The sequence below is a fragment of the Chenopodium quinoa genome, unplaced genomic scaffold, assembly GCF_001683475.1.
Source record: "Chenopodium quinoa cultivar QQ74 unplaced genomic scaffold, ASM168347v1, whole genome shotgun sequence".
NCBI classification, from domain to species: domain Eukaryota; kingdom Viridiplantae; phylum Streptophyta; class Magnoliopsida; order Caryophyllales; family Amaranthaceae; genus Chenopodium; species Chenopodium quinoa.
This window is the reverse complement of record NW_018745063.1, coordinates 2,573,196-2,587,858: the sequence shown is the minus strand read 5'-3', so window position 1 is coordinate 2,587,858 and position 14,663 is coordinate 2,573,196. Positions and strand designations below refer to the sequence as shown.

General features: G+C 39.1%; 1 protein-coding gene across 1 annotated transcript; it reads left to right on the top strand.

Annotated features, from left to right (window-relative positions):
* The first annotated feature begins 10,758 nt into the window (after positions 1 to 10,758).
* LOC110709264 (late embryogenesis abundant protein ECP63-like) lies at positions 10,759 to 14,187 on the top strand. The gene is made up of 3 exons (XM_021887479.1): positions 10,759 to 11,945; positions 13,409 to 13,524; positions 13,625 to 14,187. Exons 1-3 carry the CDS (start codon positions 10,884 to 10,886, stop codon positions 13,911 to 13,913), a joined length of 1,467 nt encoding a protein of 488 aa, XP_021743171.1. The 5' UTR covers positions 10,759 to 10,883; the 3' UTR covers positions 13,914 to 14,187.
* The last annotated feature ends 476 nt before the right edge of the window (positions 14,188 to 14,663 follow it).

Below are 14,663 nucleotides of genomic sequence, written 5' to 3'. Positions count from 1 at the left end.
GATTTCTTTTAGGATAAACTAGTTATCCTTGTTAAACGCATACTTTGGGGAGTATGGTTTGAATTCTTTTTTCTTTTTCTGGGCCGGCTGTTTAGAGGAATCAGCCGCCCAGACCTCTTTTCTTTTCTCATCTTTGTTTGACGACTGTTTCTGTCGTCCTTCTCTTTTGTCGAACCTTTTCCCGTCCGACTGTTTTATCGCACAAAGATCAGTCGCCTGTATATAGGCTTCTGCTTCAATCAAGGCCTCTTGAAGAGTCGCCACCCTTTTTCGAACCAAATCAAATTTGAAGGTAGACCCGTCTTTGAGACCTCTAAAAAAGTCGGTATAAGCTACCTCATCCGGTAACCCTTGAATCTGTATTCTCATCAGGTTAAACCGCCTGATGTAAGAACGAAGCCCCTCCTTCTCGCCCTGCTGAATTGTTCCCAAATCAAGGGTCGTTTTCTTCGCAGGGATGTTCATGGCGAAGTTGGAGGCAAATAAGTAAGCAAGCGTCCTGAAGCTATTTACACAACCAGTCGGCAGGTTGCCGAACCATTGCTGTGCGATTCCTTTGAGAGTCGCTGGGAAACACTTGCACCAAGTGGGATCATCCAACCCTTGAAGGTACATCAGGTTGGTGAATGCCATCAGATGGTCTTCTGGGTTAGTAGTGCCGTCATAGGCGCCTACTAGTACATTTTTCACTTTGGCCGGCTGAGCGGCTTCAGTAATTTCCTTGGAGAAGGCCGACGGCTGTTCACCAAGTCTAAGCAACCGTAGCTGTCAGTCCATAAGTTGGACGTTTTTTGCTGTAGGTCAACCAAATGGAGGTGGCTGCATAAAATACTGTTGTTGCGACACAAATGGTAAGTTTGGTACCGCCTGGGCACTATGAAAGCCGGACTGACGGGAGGTGCCGCCTGACTGACTCTCATGGTACGACTGAGTATGCCTCATCGAGGCATTTCGCAAACTGTCTTGAAAGTTTGAAGTAGAAGCCGACTCTGACAATCGGTCACTCTTCTTCTGCTCTAGCAGTAGCCGAGCATCTGTGAATGTTTGCTTTGACCCGTCCGCCTGAATATGACGAACCGGTTTCCTATTTCCTGTAGGATAACGGAATTTTGTGAAATCAAGGGCAGGTGGCTCCCGCTTCCTAGATTTAGGATGAGGAGTCGCCTCTCGCCCTTGAACTGGCTTCCTCTTCAGTGAAGTGGAGGGTTTCTTGGCCGACTGCTCCTTGACTGAAGCAGGCGGCTTCTTGTTGATCAACTCTTGAATCTCTCCCTTGAAGTCCCTCATGAAGGTCATGAGTTTGTTCCTTGTGATGGGAGCAGACCCATCAGTCGGCTGTTGCCGAACAGGCGGTGCGCCTGCTGGCTCGCTTCCTGTTTGAAGATGCTCCCGTTCCCTCCTTTCGGTATGACGGGTACGTCGGGCCCTTAGGGTCCCGTCTGAAGCTGTATGAGTTTCAACTTCAAATTCACTTTCGGTGTCATGGTCTGACTGAACTTGAGGGTCGTCTAGGGGACGCCTCTCTTCAGGAGTCGGTACAGACTTGGATGCCATCTCTGAAGTACTCTCCCCACAGACGGCGCCAAATGTTTCGGGGTTTTCTGATGTCCTGCGGGAGAGTTACAATTCCGAGACTGGAACCGGACGCCTGTACCTGCAAAATAACGGAGACTCCTGTGAGCTCCGCCTCTAACGGTCAAGTTAGTACCTGATTAAGGAGTAATTAATGCGGAAATTAAAGTAATAAGGTCTCTCTAGGTGAGAGTGTTTAATGTAGGTAATCTGCTTTGTTAGCGAGATCAGCCGGTTATTAGTGTGTTCCGTAATGTTTTTCGCGTGTTGTTTTCGTCCTCCCCCTTAATGAGGATTAAGGGAGGTATTTATAACCTTGGGAAACGTGCCCATCCTAGGTTTAGGTAAACCTAGGGCCGATTGGGCTTCCCTCGGAAGTTGGGCCTGGGTGGCCGGTTTCTCCATTAGGCATGGAGTATGCCACATGTCGTGACATAACAGGTCCAAGGTGGACGAATAAGCGCGTGCCACGTGGCAAGCCCTGACAGTTCCAACTAGGGGACACTTGGCAGGTCCTGATTGGCCCACGTGGCGCATTCCGATTGGTAGGAGCAAAATCCCCTAATCAACATCTATAATTGCTCCTGCAGTGTTAAGGAATGGTTTACCCAAAATAATTGGGGTTTGCATATCCTCAGCCATATCAAGAACAACAAAGTCAACAGGTATATAAAATTAACCTACTCTAACAGGAACGTCCTCTAAAACGCCTATGGGGTATTAACGGTCGGCCATTTGTAGAGTAATATTAGTAGCTTTTAATTTACCCATATTTAACTTGGAACTCACAGATAATGGCATAAGAATAACGCTAGCAACCAAATCACACAATGCATTATCAATCATTAGATTGCCAATATGACAAGGGATAGAAAAATTACCCGGATCTTTTAATTTGGGTGGAGATTATTTTGAAGTACGACACTACACTCTTACCAAACTGCTTAGAGATTAGTACCCTGCAATGTAAAATCAGATATATTAGTACTATGCTTTAGCCCTGCAGGGCTATTAGCTACATTGTCAGGTTTAAGGGAATCAAGATTAGCATTATTTATTAAAACAGGTTCATCATCTCTAGGCATAGGGGGCCCTTCATAGTTTGAACCACTCCTTAGAGTAATTGAATAGGCTTGATCCGTAGGCCTGGTCGGCTATGCTGGAAAAGCTCCCTATTGACGGGCTTGTAGAGTAGCGGAAAGTTGCGCAATTTGATTATCTACAATTTTATTATGTGCTAGGATCGAATCAATTTGTGCATCTCTACTCTCCATGTGCTTCTGCATATTAACTAGCATCGCTCTAATTTCTACCAAAGCAGGGTCGGAAGATGAGGAGGATTGTTGTGGTTGGTTCTTCTGGCCAGCATTGGGGTGGTAATATTTCTGAGATTGTTGTTGTGGCACCTGTGGTTCTTGTGGTGGTGGTGGATTTTGAACATTAGTACTCCGGTAGGAAAGGTAAGGATGATTCCAGTACCCAGGATTGTAGGTGTTGGAGTATGGGTTATTCTGCCTATAAGCTTGAAAGGCATTAACTTGCTCCACGGAACTCCTGCAATCTTGCTCCCAATGACCTAAAATTCCACAATTTTCACAGAAAGCTTCATTAGCATTATTATTAATTGCAGAAACATTAGCTACATTAGCATTGCTAAGATTATCTAATTTCTGGCAGATAGAGGTTAATTGAGCTTGCAAAAAGGATACAGAGTCAACACTATGCTTCCCCTTGTTAGGAAAGCCTCTAGGATTCCCATATTGGGAATTATGTATCTCCATATCTTCAATAACCTGACCTGCATCATCAACATTAAAATTCATAAACCTCCCACTAGCTGCAGAATCTAAGATTATCGTAGATGAATTTCCAATGCCATTGTAAAAGGCTTGGATTAACTGCCATTGTGCCAAATTATGGTGGGGGCACTCTCTTTGTAGATCCTTGAACCTTTCTCAAGCCTCATATAAAGTTTCATCGGCTTCTTGGGCAAAGTTCTGAATTGCACTCCGTAGTACAGCTGTTCTCTGTGCAGGATAAAATTTGTTATAAAAATTTAAAACAAGAGTTTCCTAGTCAGTTATACCAAGTGTAGTCCTATTTAATACATTAAACCATAATTTGGCTTTTCCAGTCAAAGAAAAAGGAAAGAGCATCTCCCTGATTTGCTCTTGTGTGACCCCAGCTTGCCTGATGGTATTATAGTACTGATAATAGTCTACAATATGAAGATTTGGGTCTTCACCCTTAGCTCCACTAAATTTCTTCCTCTCTATCATCGTTATAAATTGGGGTTTAATCTCAAATTGTACCCCGTCAAGAGCTGGAGTGGGAGTAAGGTGTGGAAAATCTGTAAGCTTTGGATGTGAGTAATCACTAAGCTTCTTTGGAGCCGTCATCTCTGATTCTGGATCTAAAGATACCTCTGAATCGCTAGAACCAGTTGGAGGATCTCGGTGATTATTATTATCACCAAAATCCGCCAGAATTTGCTTGTAAAAATTCTTGTCTATGGAAGGATCGTTCGATCTCAGGATCGTTCGATCTCAGGATCGAATGGGATGTACCCTGATCTAGAACACCTGGGCATAAACAAAAAAAACTAAAATCAAATATGAGACTTGCCTCAAAGAACTAACGTTCTCTGAGACAAAAAGAAATAACCTAGACTACAAAAATAATCAGAAACAAAAATAAAACCGTTTCCCCGGCAACGGCTCCAAATTTTAACAGGCTAAAGTCGTATCACCTAATCAAAAGTAATTCCTAAAACCACTAACTAACAATAGATAGGAAAATTTCTCAAAAAAAAAAACAATAGATAGGGAAGTAGGGTCGAATCCACAGGAAAACAAGTCTTTTTATTCCTAATTAACTAATTTAATCTAGATTATGAAGTAACCAAAATATTATAATAAAAAGGAACTAAACTACGAAGATTAAGAATAAGGAGAAAACAATCAATTAAAAGGCCTAGGGCATAGGTTCACCAATAAATAATATTCCAGGGTAAAACATAATAATCAATTATCAATGCATAAATTAACCAGATTATAAAGGGCTTTTGCTACGTATTACAATCAAACAATTAATTTACCGGTATTAAATCTCATCTCTCGAATCTTGACTTAACCATTTATAAATTAACCTGCCTATTGAAACTAGACCTAAACATTAATTCTCATCTATCGAATCTCGAATCAATATTGTTAAACTCATGCATAAAAGATATGCGCAAATCTAATCACAGAGCATTAAATCAATCAATAGGAAATTAATCTAGCATTGACAATTAACAACAATAAATTATCCCTTCATATTATTTATGGATCCCCGCAAACCCTAGAAATAGAACTACTCACACATAATTAAAACTAAACTAATCAAAGTAATAAAACAAGACATGATCAAAGGAATATAAATAAATAACTAAGATTAAAAGAAGAGAAATTGTTACCAAGGAAATCTGGAATTAAGAATAGAGTCAAGAACAAAGTTGAGAGAATTTAAGAGAGAGAAAATATCCTAAGTAGAGAGAGAAAGTCTAAATGAGAAGGTAATTAAAATTACATACAAAAATCGTACTTAAACCTCCCTAAAACAAATCCTAATTGAAAACTAATAAGGTCCTCTAAAAACACGCGCCCGATCAGGCGAAGGGCCGCCTGATCGGGCCCGCCTTTTTCTCTACGTACTCTTCTAAGCAGCCGCGCTCGATCGATCTAGCAGCTCACCCGATCGGGCGCGCCTTTGGCCACGCACCAGCACAACTCTCGCGCGCCACGCCTGATCGAGCTAAGCTTTCCCGATCGGGCCCTTGCTTCACCTCGAGGCTTGGAACTTCGATTGGGCTTATTTCTTCGGCCCAATCCGAATATCCACTTAGGGTCTTGATCATTCGGTCCAAATACCTCTGTATTCTGATTACCGAGCCCTTAATCACCGGCTTGATGACTCTAACCGGCCTTGGGCTTCAAAGATGGTCGTGCTCCTCCAATTATTGTAGTTGACCATGAAAACCCGGGAAAATGCTCCAAAAGTGCAATTTCCTACAAAACTCAACCAAAACTACAAAAACACTAGAAAACACCAATTAGTAATAATATTGGCTCTAAAGAGCCAAAAACACTACTAATTATGACACTACGGGGGTAAAATATTATATAAAATAGACACATCAAGAAGTAGCAAGACAAGTAGAAGGGGTGGTACTAGTGATGATAGCATAAAGGTCTCCCGAGCTATTTCATCTCGATATTAGTTTCCCCGCACGAAGATCCTTCACAGAAAAACCAAAGGGATCAAATTCAATTGACACAGAGTTATCGAAAGTGAATTTTCGAAGAGAGATAATATTTTTAACAATTTGAGGTGCTAATAAGACATCGCGAAGAGCTTAGGGGGTTTGGTATAGGGCAAGGTAGTATGACCATAACTTGTAACCTACCAACTAAAATATGATTGCTTGTGCTCAAATTAAATAAGGGCATGAGAGTAACTGAATTGTTCGTCATATGAGACATTGCAATGGAATCAAGTACCAAGAGTTGTCTTGTGAAAGAGAAATCGTTGCAAACAAATTACTAAGTTCAATTTGGTGGGAGTCATCAACGGCCCATAGGAAGGAGGACCAGCTTGATAAACTAGGTATTGAGAAGTATATAGGCCTGCTGGGGAAGGATCTGGACTCCTTGGTTGGGCCTTAGTGGCTTCCTAATTAGCCTTGTTTGTTGAGGAAAAGGAAAGGGAACAAAAGTCCATTGTTGGGGCTGCTGTTGTGAGACCCATTGTTGGGCTTGCGGTGCTACCCACGAAGCCTATTGAGGTGCGGCAATTTGTTGTTGATGTTGCTGGCCATTGTCCTGGATTCTCCCCCTACCACGACCCTTGCTCGCACCTCCCTTGTCACGTCCTCGTCCAGACCCACTGACACTGGTTGATCTACGGCGGCTAATTGATCCTTCAAAACTTTTAATTCAACAATAAGCATAAACATCAGAAAAATTTGACAGATGAAGCTTGTTGAATAGGTTTTCAAGGTATACTGCTCGAGTGTTCTTGTTGTACAGTCTTGGTCCTTCAATTTTTTCCAAATTTTCTGAGCCGAGTGACCCTTACATAGGATGGATTCAAGAATATCGGTGGAAATAGTCCCATAAATCCATTGCTTAACAATGGATTCAAGACGCAACCAAAGAGAATCGAAAATATTAGATGGTTGAGGAACAATTGAGTCGATGTGATCAAGAACGTTGAAGGCATGACAATGGATTTCGAATAGTTCGACCTAATTGGAGTACTGGACTGACTCCCTATCAAGAATTAAGGAAATAACATTCTTGATATTATTAACGGAAAGGGCCAGGTGGTATTTCGTTGATGGTGGTGGAGGAGGGGGCGGGATAGAGTCCTTAGCCATTGTAGAAAACCAAAATCAGTGAGAAAGAAACAAGATAAAGGTGCGGAAGCTTGATGAAGGCAAGGTCCCAAATAAAGCAAAAAATCAAAATTTGGAAAAATAAAAATTTTAGGATCTAAAACCTAAGCTATGTTACCATGTTAAATTTTGGGAAAATTCCTCAATTTGGACTGTGTACCATGGATCAATATGTATAGAGTTTTACAAGGCTCGTAATCCTAGTACGATAAGGATATATAATATATACAAGTATTATCCTAATCTGTGACAAATATTATCATAACTATAATATCTATCAAAGATGAATAAAACAGAACTGTATTCTTGATATGTCTATTTTATATAGTGATTTACCCCCATCCCTTGGTCATAATTAGGAGTATTTTTGGCTTTTTAAAGCCACTTTTATTACTAATTTGTGCTTTCTAGTGTTTTCATAGTCTTGGTTATATTTTATAGGAAATTGCATATTTACAGCATTTTCCCGGGATTATTTGGAGCAACTACGAGCATTGGAGGAGCACGATTATTTTTCATAGCCTAAGGCCAGTTAGAGTCATCAAACCGGTGATTAAGGGCTCGACATTTGAGAAGCGAGGCATTGGACACCGAGTGATTAAAGCCCCAATGGAAATTAGCATTTGGGACAAGTTCTTAGCCCAAATCAAGACTCCAAGGTTGCCCTAGTGGCCTTGCCCAGTCATGCTCCTCGCTTTGAGGCACGCCCGGTCGGTCGGGGCGGAAGAACAAAGGAAGCTACCATTCACCCTATCTCGCGCCCGACCGGGTGCGAGAGAACCCTTAAGGATCGGAAAAAGGCGGGCCCGGCCGGGTGAGCTGGCGCGCGACCGGGGGCGTGTCTTGGAGCGTATTTTTGGCGGATTTTTACTTAGATTTCATTTAGGATTTTTATATTTTTTATAAATACATTTTAGTTGCTTTAGATACAATTATCTCTCTTTCATTAGTTAAATCTTCTCTAAAGCTTAAACTTCTCTCTTGAATCTCTCTCTACAACTCTTGGTTTAATTCAATTCATTATTTCCATTAACTTTGGTAACAATTTCTTCCTTTTTTATTTCAGTAATTTATTTGCTTTTGTTCATCGTGTTTTGCTTTATTGCTTTGATTAGTTTAGATTTAATTATGTGTGAGTAGATTATTTTCTAGGGTTGTGGGAATCCATAAATAATATGAAGGGGTAATTTATTATTGTTGATTGTCAATGCTTGATTAATTTCATATTAATTGATTTAATGCTATGCAATTAGATTATTAGGTCTGGTTTAATAGTATGAGTTATGCAATATTGATTCGAGATTCGACAGATGAGAATTGATGTTTAGACTTAGGTTCTATAGACAGATTAATTTATAAATGGTTAAGTCAAGATTCAAAAGATGCAATTTAATACCGGTAGATTAATTCTGTGATTGTAATACGTAGCGAAAGCGCTTAATGATCTGATTAATTAATGCATTGATGATTGATTATTGTGTTTTACCCTGAAATATTATTTATTGGTGAACCTATACCCTAGGCTTTTATTATTTGATTTTCTCCTAAAACTTTAATTTTCGTAGCTTAGTTCTTTTTATAACAATAAATTGATTACTTAATAATTTAGATTATTTAATTTAATTAGGAATAAATTGACTCGTTTCCTTGTAGTTCGACCCTTCTTCCCTATCTGCGTAGTTAGATGACTTAGGAATTCTTTTTAACTAGGTGATACGACTTTATCCTGCCAATTCTCCAATTTCACACATTATTATTGTTTCGGGTGAAAACAATGAATCCTTCGAATGGACCTTTTTTATGGGCTAACTCGGCCCAGGTAATGAATGGGACGAGGATTTTCTGCACAATAAATACACGTAAATTGGCCTCGGGGGTTGTGCCGACGAGGAAAAGACCCCTCCGATCCAAAATCAGTGTAGTGCTTCATGAGAGAAAGTTATGCAAGAGAATTAATTGTTTGAGACTTATTAATGTACATGAATCGAGAGAGAGAAGTGAAGGTTTTTTTTTTTTAGGAAAAAGTGAAGGCTTCTATACCCTTACTCAAATAACTTTAATGGGCCTCTGAACCAGGTGGGCTTGCCACGCTGGCTAGGAATTTGTTGACTTACTTGACATGCTTGTAGAGTGTTGAACCTTCTTTGGGCTTTTATTTAAATTATTTCTAGATTGGCCCAATTAGGTTGAATTGGACCCAAACAATTATCAAATCCGTTACGAAAAATTGACATTAAATAATACAACCTTTGGCCTTTTTTTTTTATTATTTTTAATGATACAACATTTGAATTATACTTGAATATTACAACCTTTGGGGGGTCTCAACTTTAAACAAAAAAAAAATGTAACCTATTAAACCGGTTACCTATGACATGTGTTGTAGTGTAATTGGTCTAAATATTATATTTTGATTTTTCAAAATAAACAATTTATTCAAAAAAAAAAAAAATCCTCCCAACCCTCCCCCACTAGCCATGGTGGTCAGGCCACCTCCACCCCCCCACCGCCATGGTGGTCAGGCCACCTCCCCACCCCCACCCCAAGCTTACCTTCAACGCACATCCTTAACCTCTGACCACCCTAACTCTACCCTTCCCCAATCCCCACCCAATCGGCGAATGTTGAATTTATCTTCCTCACCCAACCAGCGTGAATTTTGTGGGATTCGAAGGGGTTTTGATAATGGATAAAAGGGGTGGAGTCGATGGCCGGGAAGGGAGGACTTAGGGTTATTGTGGTCGGGAAGACGAAGAATCGGGGCGTTGTGGCCATAAAGGAGAGGAATAGGGGCTTGCTCCTTTCGTCGGGAAGGGGAGGAATCGAGAAGTGTGGTAGTTTTTTAGTGGTGGGATTTAGCAACGCTGGTCGGGAATCGGGCCTACTATGGTGGGGGTGGGGAGTTTCGGACTGGTGGTGGGGGACTTGGGGTTGGCAGTGGTGGCGTGAGGGGAAGGTGCAGGTTCTAATAGTGAGGATGGGTACCGGAGTTGTGCAGTGGTGGTGGCGTTAGGTGGAGCAATGGTGATGTTAGGGGAAAGAAGAAAGATTAGAAAAAAATAAAATAAAAAATTTATTTAAGCCAATTATATATCGACACGTGGCATTGTTAACTTGTTTATCAAGTTACATTCAATTTTATCGTGATTAAAGTTGAGGCTCCCTAAAGATTGTAATACTCCGGTATATAATTTAAAGATTGCATTATTTAAAAGAAAACAGACAAAGATTATATTATTAATGATAATATTTACAATTCATTATCTTCTAAATTAGACCATGTCTTTAAGTTCAGCAAATATAATTATATTTATAAAGTTTTACATTGGGTTTTATTCAGATCGGATTGAATGAAATAAGATGAGGGCTTTGTTTTCATTTTCTCATCAACACTTCTAACAGCTAGCTGATCTTCTAATCAATCAATTATAGGAATAAAAAAATGGTGACGCTTGGTTCCAAAAATATAAAAGGTGTAAAATGACTACTACTCTAATTTTCCAAATTAAAAATATAAAGAAAAGGATTACTACGGGCACACTTCTCGAACTCATCCCAAAACCCTTTTGATTTGGTTTCTTCATCTTCACTATTTTATCAATTGTTCGTTTCATACCTCGATCTGCATGGCTTTAACGTCGTGTCATCTCCTCCTCACTCTCTCCCTGTCACGTGTCCACTTTCTTCCTTCTCCCTCCACGCGTCCTTTCCTCCTCACCCTAACCTCTTTCTTCCTCACTCTTATATCATCACCTCTTCATTCTTTACCATCAAAATCAAATTCAACCAAAAAAAACAAAGGAAAGAAAACAGAGAAAAATTTCCTTCTTAGTTCTACAAAATCTCTTGAGAAATTATAGTATAACACATAAAAATGGCAAGCAGGAAGGTAGAGAAGGCGGAGGGGGCGGCGAGGTACGCCGCAGACGAGCTGAAGTCAGAGAGGGAGGCAAAGGAAACCCAGCCAAAACAAGATCAGCAAGTTCGGAAAGATCACTACACTGAAGAAACCAACTACCAGCAACAACAAAATAGGCCGGGGATCATCTCCTCGGTGATCGGTGCGATTGGAAGCACATACGAGCACGCGAAGGAGGCGGTCGCGGGGAAGACTCATGATGCTGCTGAGAGGACTAAGGAGACTGCTGCGTATACTTCTGAGAAGATGAAGGAGACTGAGAGGGATGCTGCTGTTCGTGCGAGGGAGGATGCTGCGTTGGCGAGGGAAGGAAGGGATAATGCTGCTGAAAATTTAAGGCAGACCAAGGATGCTGCTGTTGGGAGGACTAAGAATGCTGCTGGTTATGTTGCAGATAAGACTGTCCAGGCGAAGGATGTTACTGTTGGGAAGACTAAGGATGCTGCGGGGTATGTTGCTGATAGGGCTAAAGGGGCGAAGGATGCTACTGTTGATACGGCCGTGCAGGCGAAGGATGTGACTGTTGGGAAGACTAAGGATGCTGCAGGTTATGTTGCAGATAAGGCTAGAGGGGCGAAGGATGTGACTGTTGATACGGCCGTGCAGGCGAAGGATGTTACCGTGGGGAAGACTAAGGATGCTGCGAGTTATGTGGCGGATAAGAGTAAGGAGGCGAAGGATGTTGCTGCTGAGAATGCAAGGATAGCGGCGAATAAGACAGGGGAGTACACGGAGTATACTGCTGAAAAGGCGGTGGAAGGGAAGGATGCTACTGTTGGGAAGCTGACTGAGTTGAAGGATTCTGCTGCTGATGTTGCGAAAAGGGCGATGGGTTTCTTGTCTATGAAGAAAGATGAGACTGCGGAGAAGGCGAGCGAGACTGCTGATGCTGCTGTGCAGAAGACCAAGGAGACGGCCGAGGCGGCTAAGGAGAAAGGGAGGGAGACTATGGAGTCCGCTAAGCAGACCGCGAATGCTGCTAAGAACAAGACGTGGCAGAAGAAAGAGGAAGCCAAGGTGAGAATTCGGTTGTCCTCTCTCTGATCTAATACTCTGCATATATAATAAGTGATTCTAGTCTTAGCTAATGTGTTATTAGTATATAATTTGTGGGTATGTTTTAGATATATATGTATCTCAAACAATGTAGTCATTTCTCAAGGTTAAATAAAATGTTAAAAACTTTTTAGATCAGATCAAGATGACTTGTGATATCTATGAATTGCATATAATTTGGGTACATTTTTACTTTCTCAATTGTTTTGTTTATTTATGACTTTAATTAAAATGTCTAGTGCTGATACATTGTGAAAATTTTGATATAGTTGAGGTAGTACTTCTGTAGCATTCTTGATACGGAGTATTAGATTTTGAGAAAAGCATTAGAATAAAACAATTTGAATTGCTGATATAATTGGGGATATCTTACTTTTCTCAATAGCATTGGTTAATTTTGCATATAAATTAAAATGTCTAATACTGATAGATTGCGAAAATTTAGATATAGTTGTATTGCATTCTTGAGGGCTTGAGGCTGGATCTTGAATGTATCAGTTAAATACAAAACAATGTTATTATTTATGAAATAATATGTAGTATTTGTATAAGATCAATGTGATTATTTATGAAATAATATGTATTTGTATATAAGATATTGTTTTGCATAGGCTAAGGGCCTGTTCTCTTCCGTTGAAATTCAGCTCAGTTCAGTTCAGCTCTTAATTTACGTCTAATGATATTGCTAATGATATAAAGCCAAATTTTATTCTTTTAAGCTCTTATTACAAAGACAATAATAATAATAATAATAATAATAATAATAATAACAATAACAATAATAATTAAAATAATAACACTAATAATAATAATCAATAAATAATAATAATAATAATCAATAAATAATAATAATAATAATCAATAAATAATAACAATAATAATAATAATAATAATAATCAATAAATAATAATAATAATAATAATAATAATAATAATCAATAAATAATAATAATAATAATAATAATAATAATAATAATAATAATCAATAATTAATAATAATAATAAAAATAATATGTACATTTGTATATACACATATATATAGTAATAAATAATCAATAAATAATCAAAGATCACTAATCCGTAGTTAAAAATCACTAATTAATAAGTTCAGTTCAGCTAAGTTCAGTCAATCGGAACAGGCCCTAACTAAAATTTTAGTGATTAATCAACATAGATAGAGATAAATTCAATTGGTTAATATGTACAAACATTGTGATCATTTATGAAATACAGCAATATGTATATGCACAAGATGTAGTTGTGGAAGTGTTAATTTTATACTCAATAGTGATCGATCGAAATTCGATAGTGTGGTTGTTTCAATATGGTTGATATGTGCTTTCTAGATATGTTGCGTTTTTAACATGGGATTTTTACTCATAGTAGTATAAAGAAAAATGATATATGATTATATTCCTTGGACAGGATGCTTACAAGGCTACAGAAGAGGATGCAAGAAGGAAAAAGGAAGAAATGAGGGTAGAGAAGCTGAGACAAAAGGGCTATGATATGCAAGATGAAGACCGCGATGCGGCACTGAGGTAGTGATTAATCAGGATACAATTTGTACAACAATGTAGGGATTAGAAATTAAATTGATCGATCATATAACTAATGAGAGTATTCTTTTGTATGAAACAGGGGAGAGGATGCCAAGAACAATATACTAGGGGCAATAGGTGGATTAACAGATGCTATGAAGAGCAAGCTTTCTGTTCCAAGCGAAGAGGAGAAACGAAGGACCCAGGGTGGCAGGGGCGGTGATGAGAAGATAGTAGCAGTGACTGTTGAGGAGTCGCGGCCTGGAGCAGCTGCGGATCTTCTGAAGGCGGCTGATCAGATTACCGGGCAGAGTTACACCCCTAATGATGTGGGTAAGATGGGGGAGGAAGGGACTGGATTCCCAAAGCCTGCCGGACGTCGCCGTTGATTGAGCTAGCAATGGTGGACATTATATAACGACACTATAATAGATGAACATATATGACCATGCATGGTTTTTGTTGGCCGGTCTATCTGTTAGCTGTTTCTAAGTCATATATGATCTTTTGTTTGTTACACCTAGCTTTTGAAACTTTTGTTATGTTGTAAGCTCATTTTGGTTCTTATATAAATTATCTCTACTATAATTAAGGTGGGAAATGGCTTTAATAAAGTCCCTTGTTTTTTAGTTTCTTGATAATGAATTGAACCTTCTTCATGAATATGTGATGTTGGTCCCATCTTTTAATGATTTACTACGGTAATTTTAAAACTACATTGTGCAACAGCCTTTGTTCTTCTTTGTACTACCTCCGTTGTATATTATTTACAACTAATACATGTATTCTTTTTTTTTTTTTTGTTCTTTTTTTTTTCATTCCGTAGAAAGTATAGAAGTCGTATGTTGTTGGGTTGGTATTGGAACATCGAGGCACTGTATTGTATCTGTCCTTCTTGTATCTTCATTTTTTTTTTTAATATCTATATACGAATGTAAAAAACATCTTTTTTTTTAAATACAAATCGAAAGAAAAAAAAAATTAAGTTTATTAATTTATCGATTTGGTGGCATAATTTAACTTATGGAATCTGAATAGTAAATTCAGATGAAACATATGGAATGCATACGGAGCTATTAACTGAAGCCAGAGGAATATATCAGAGCCAGAGGCTTTAAACTTACAAAGAGCCAACTTAA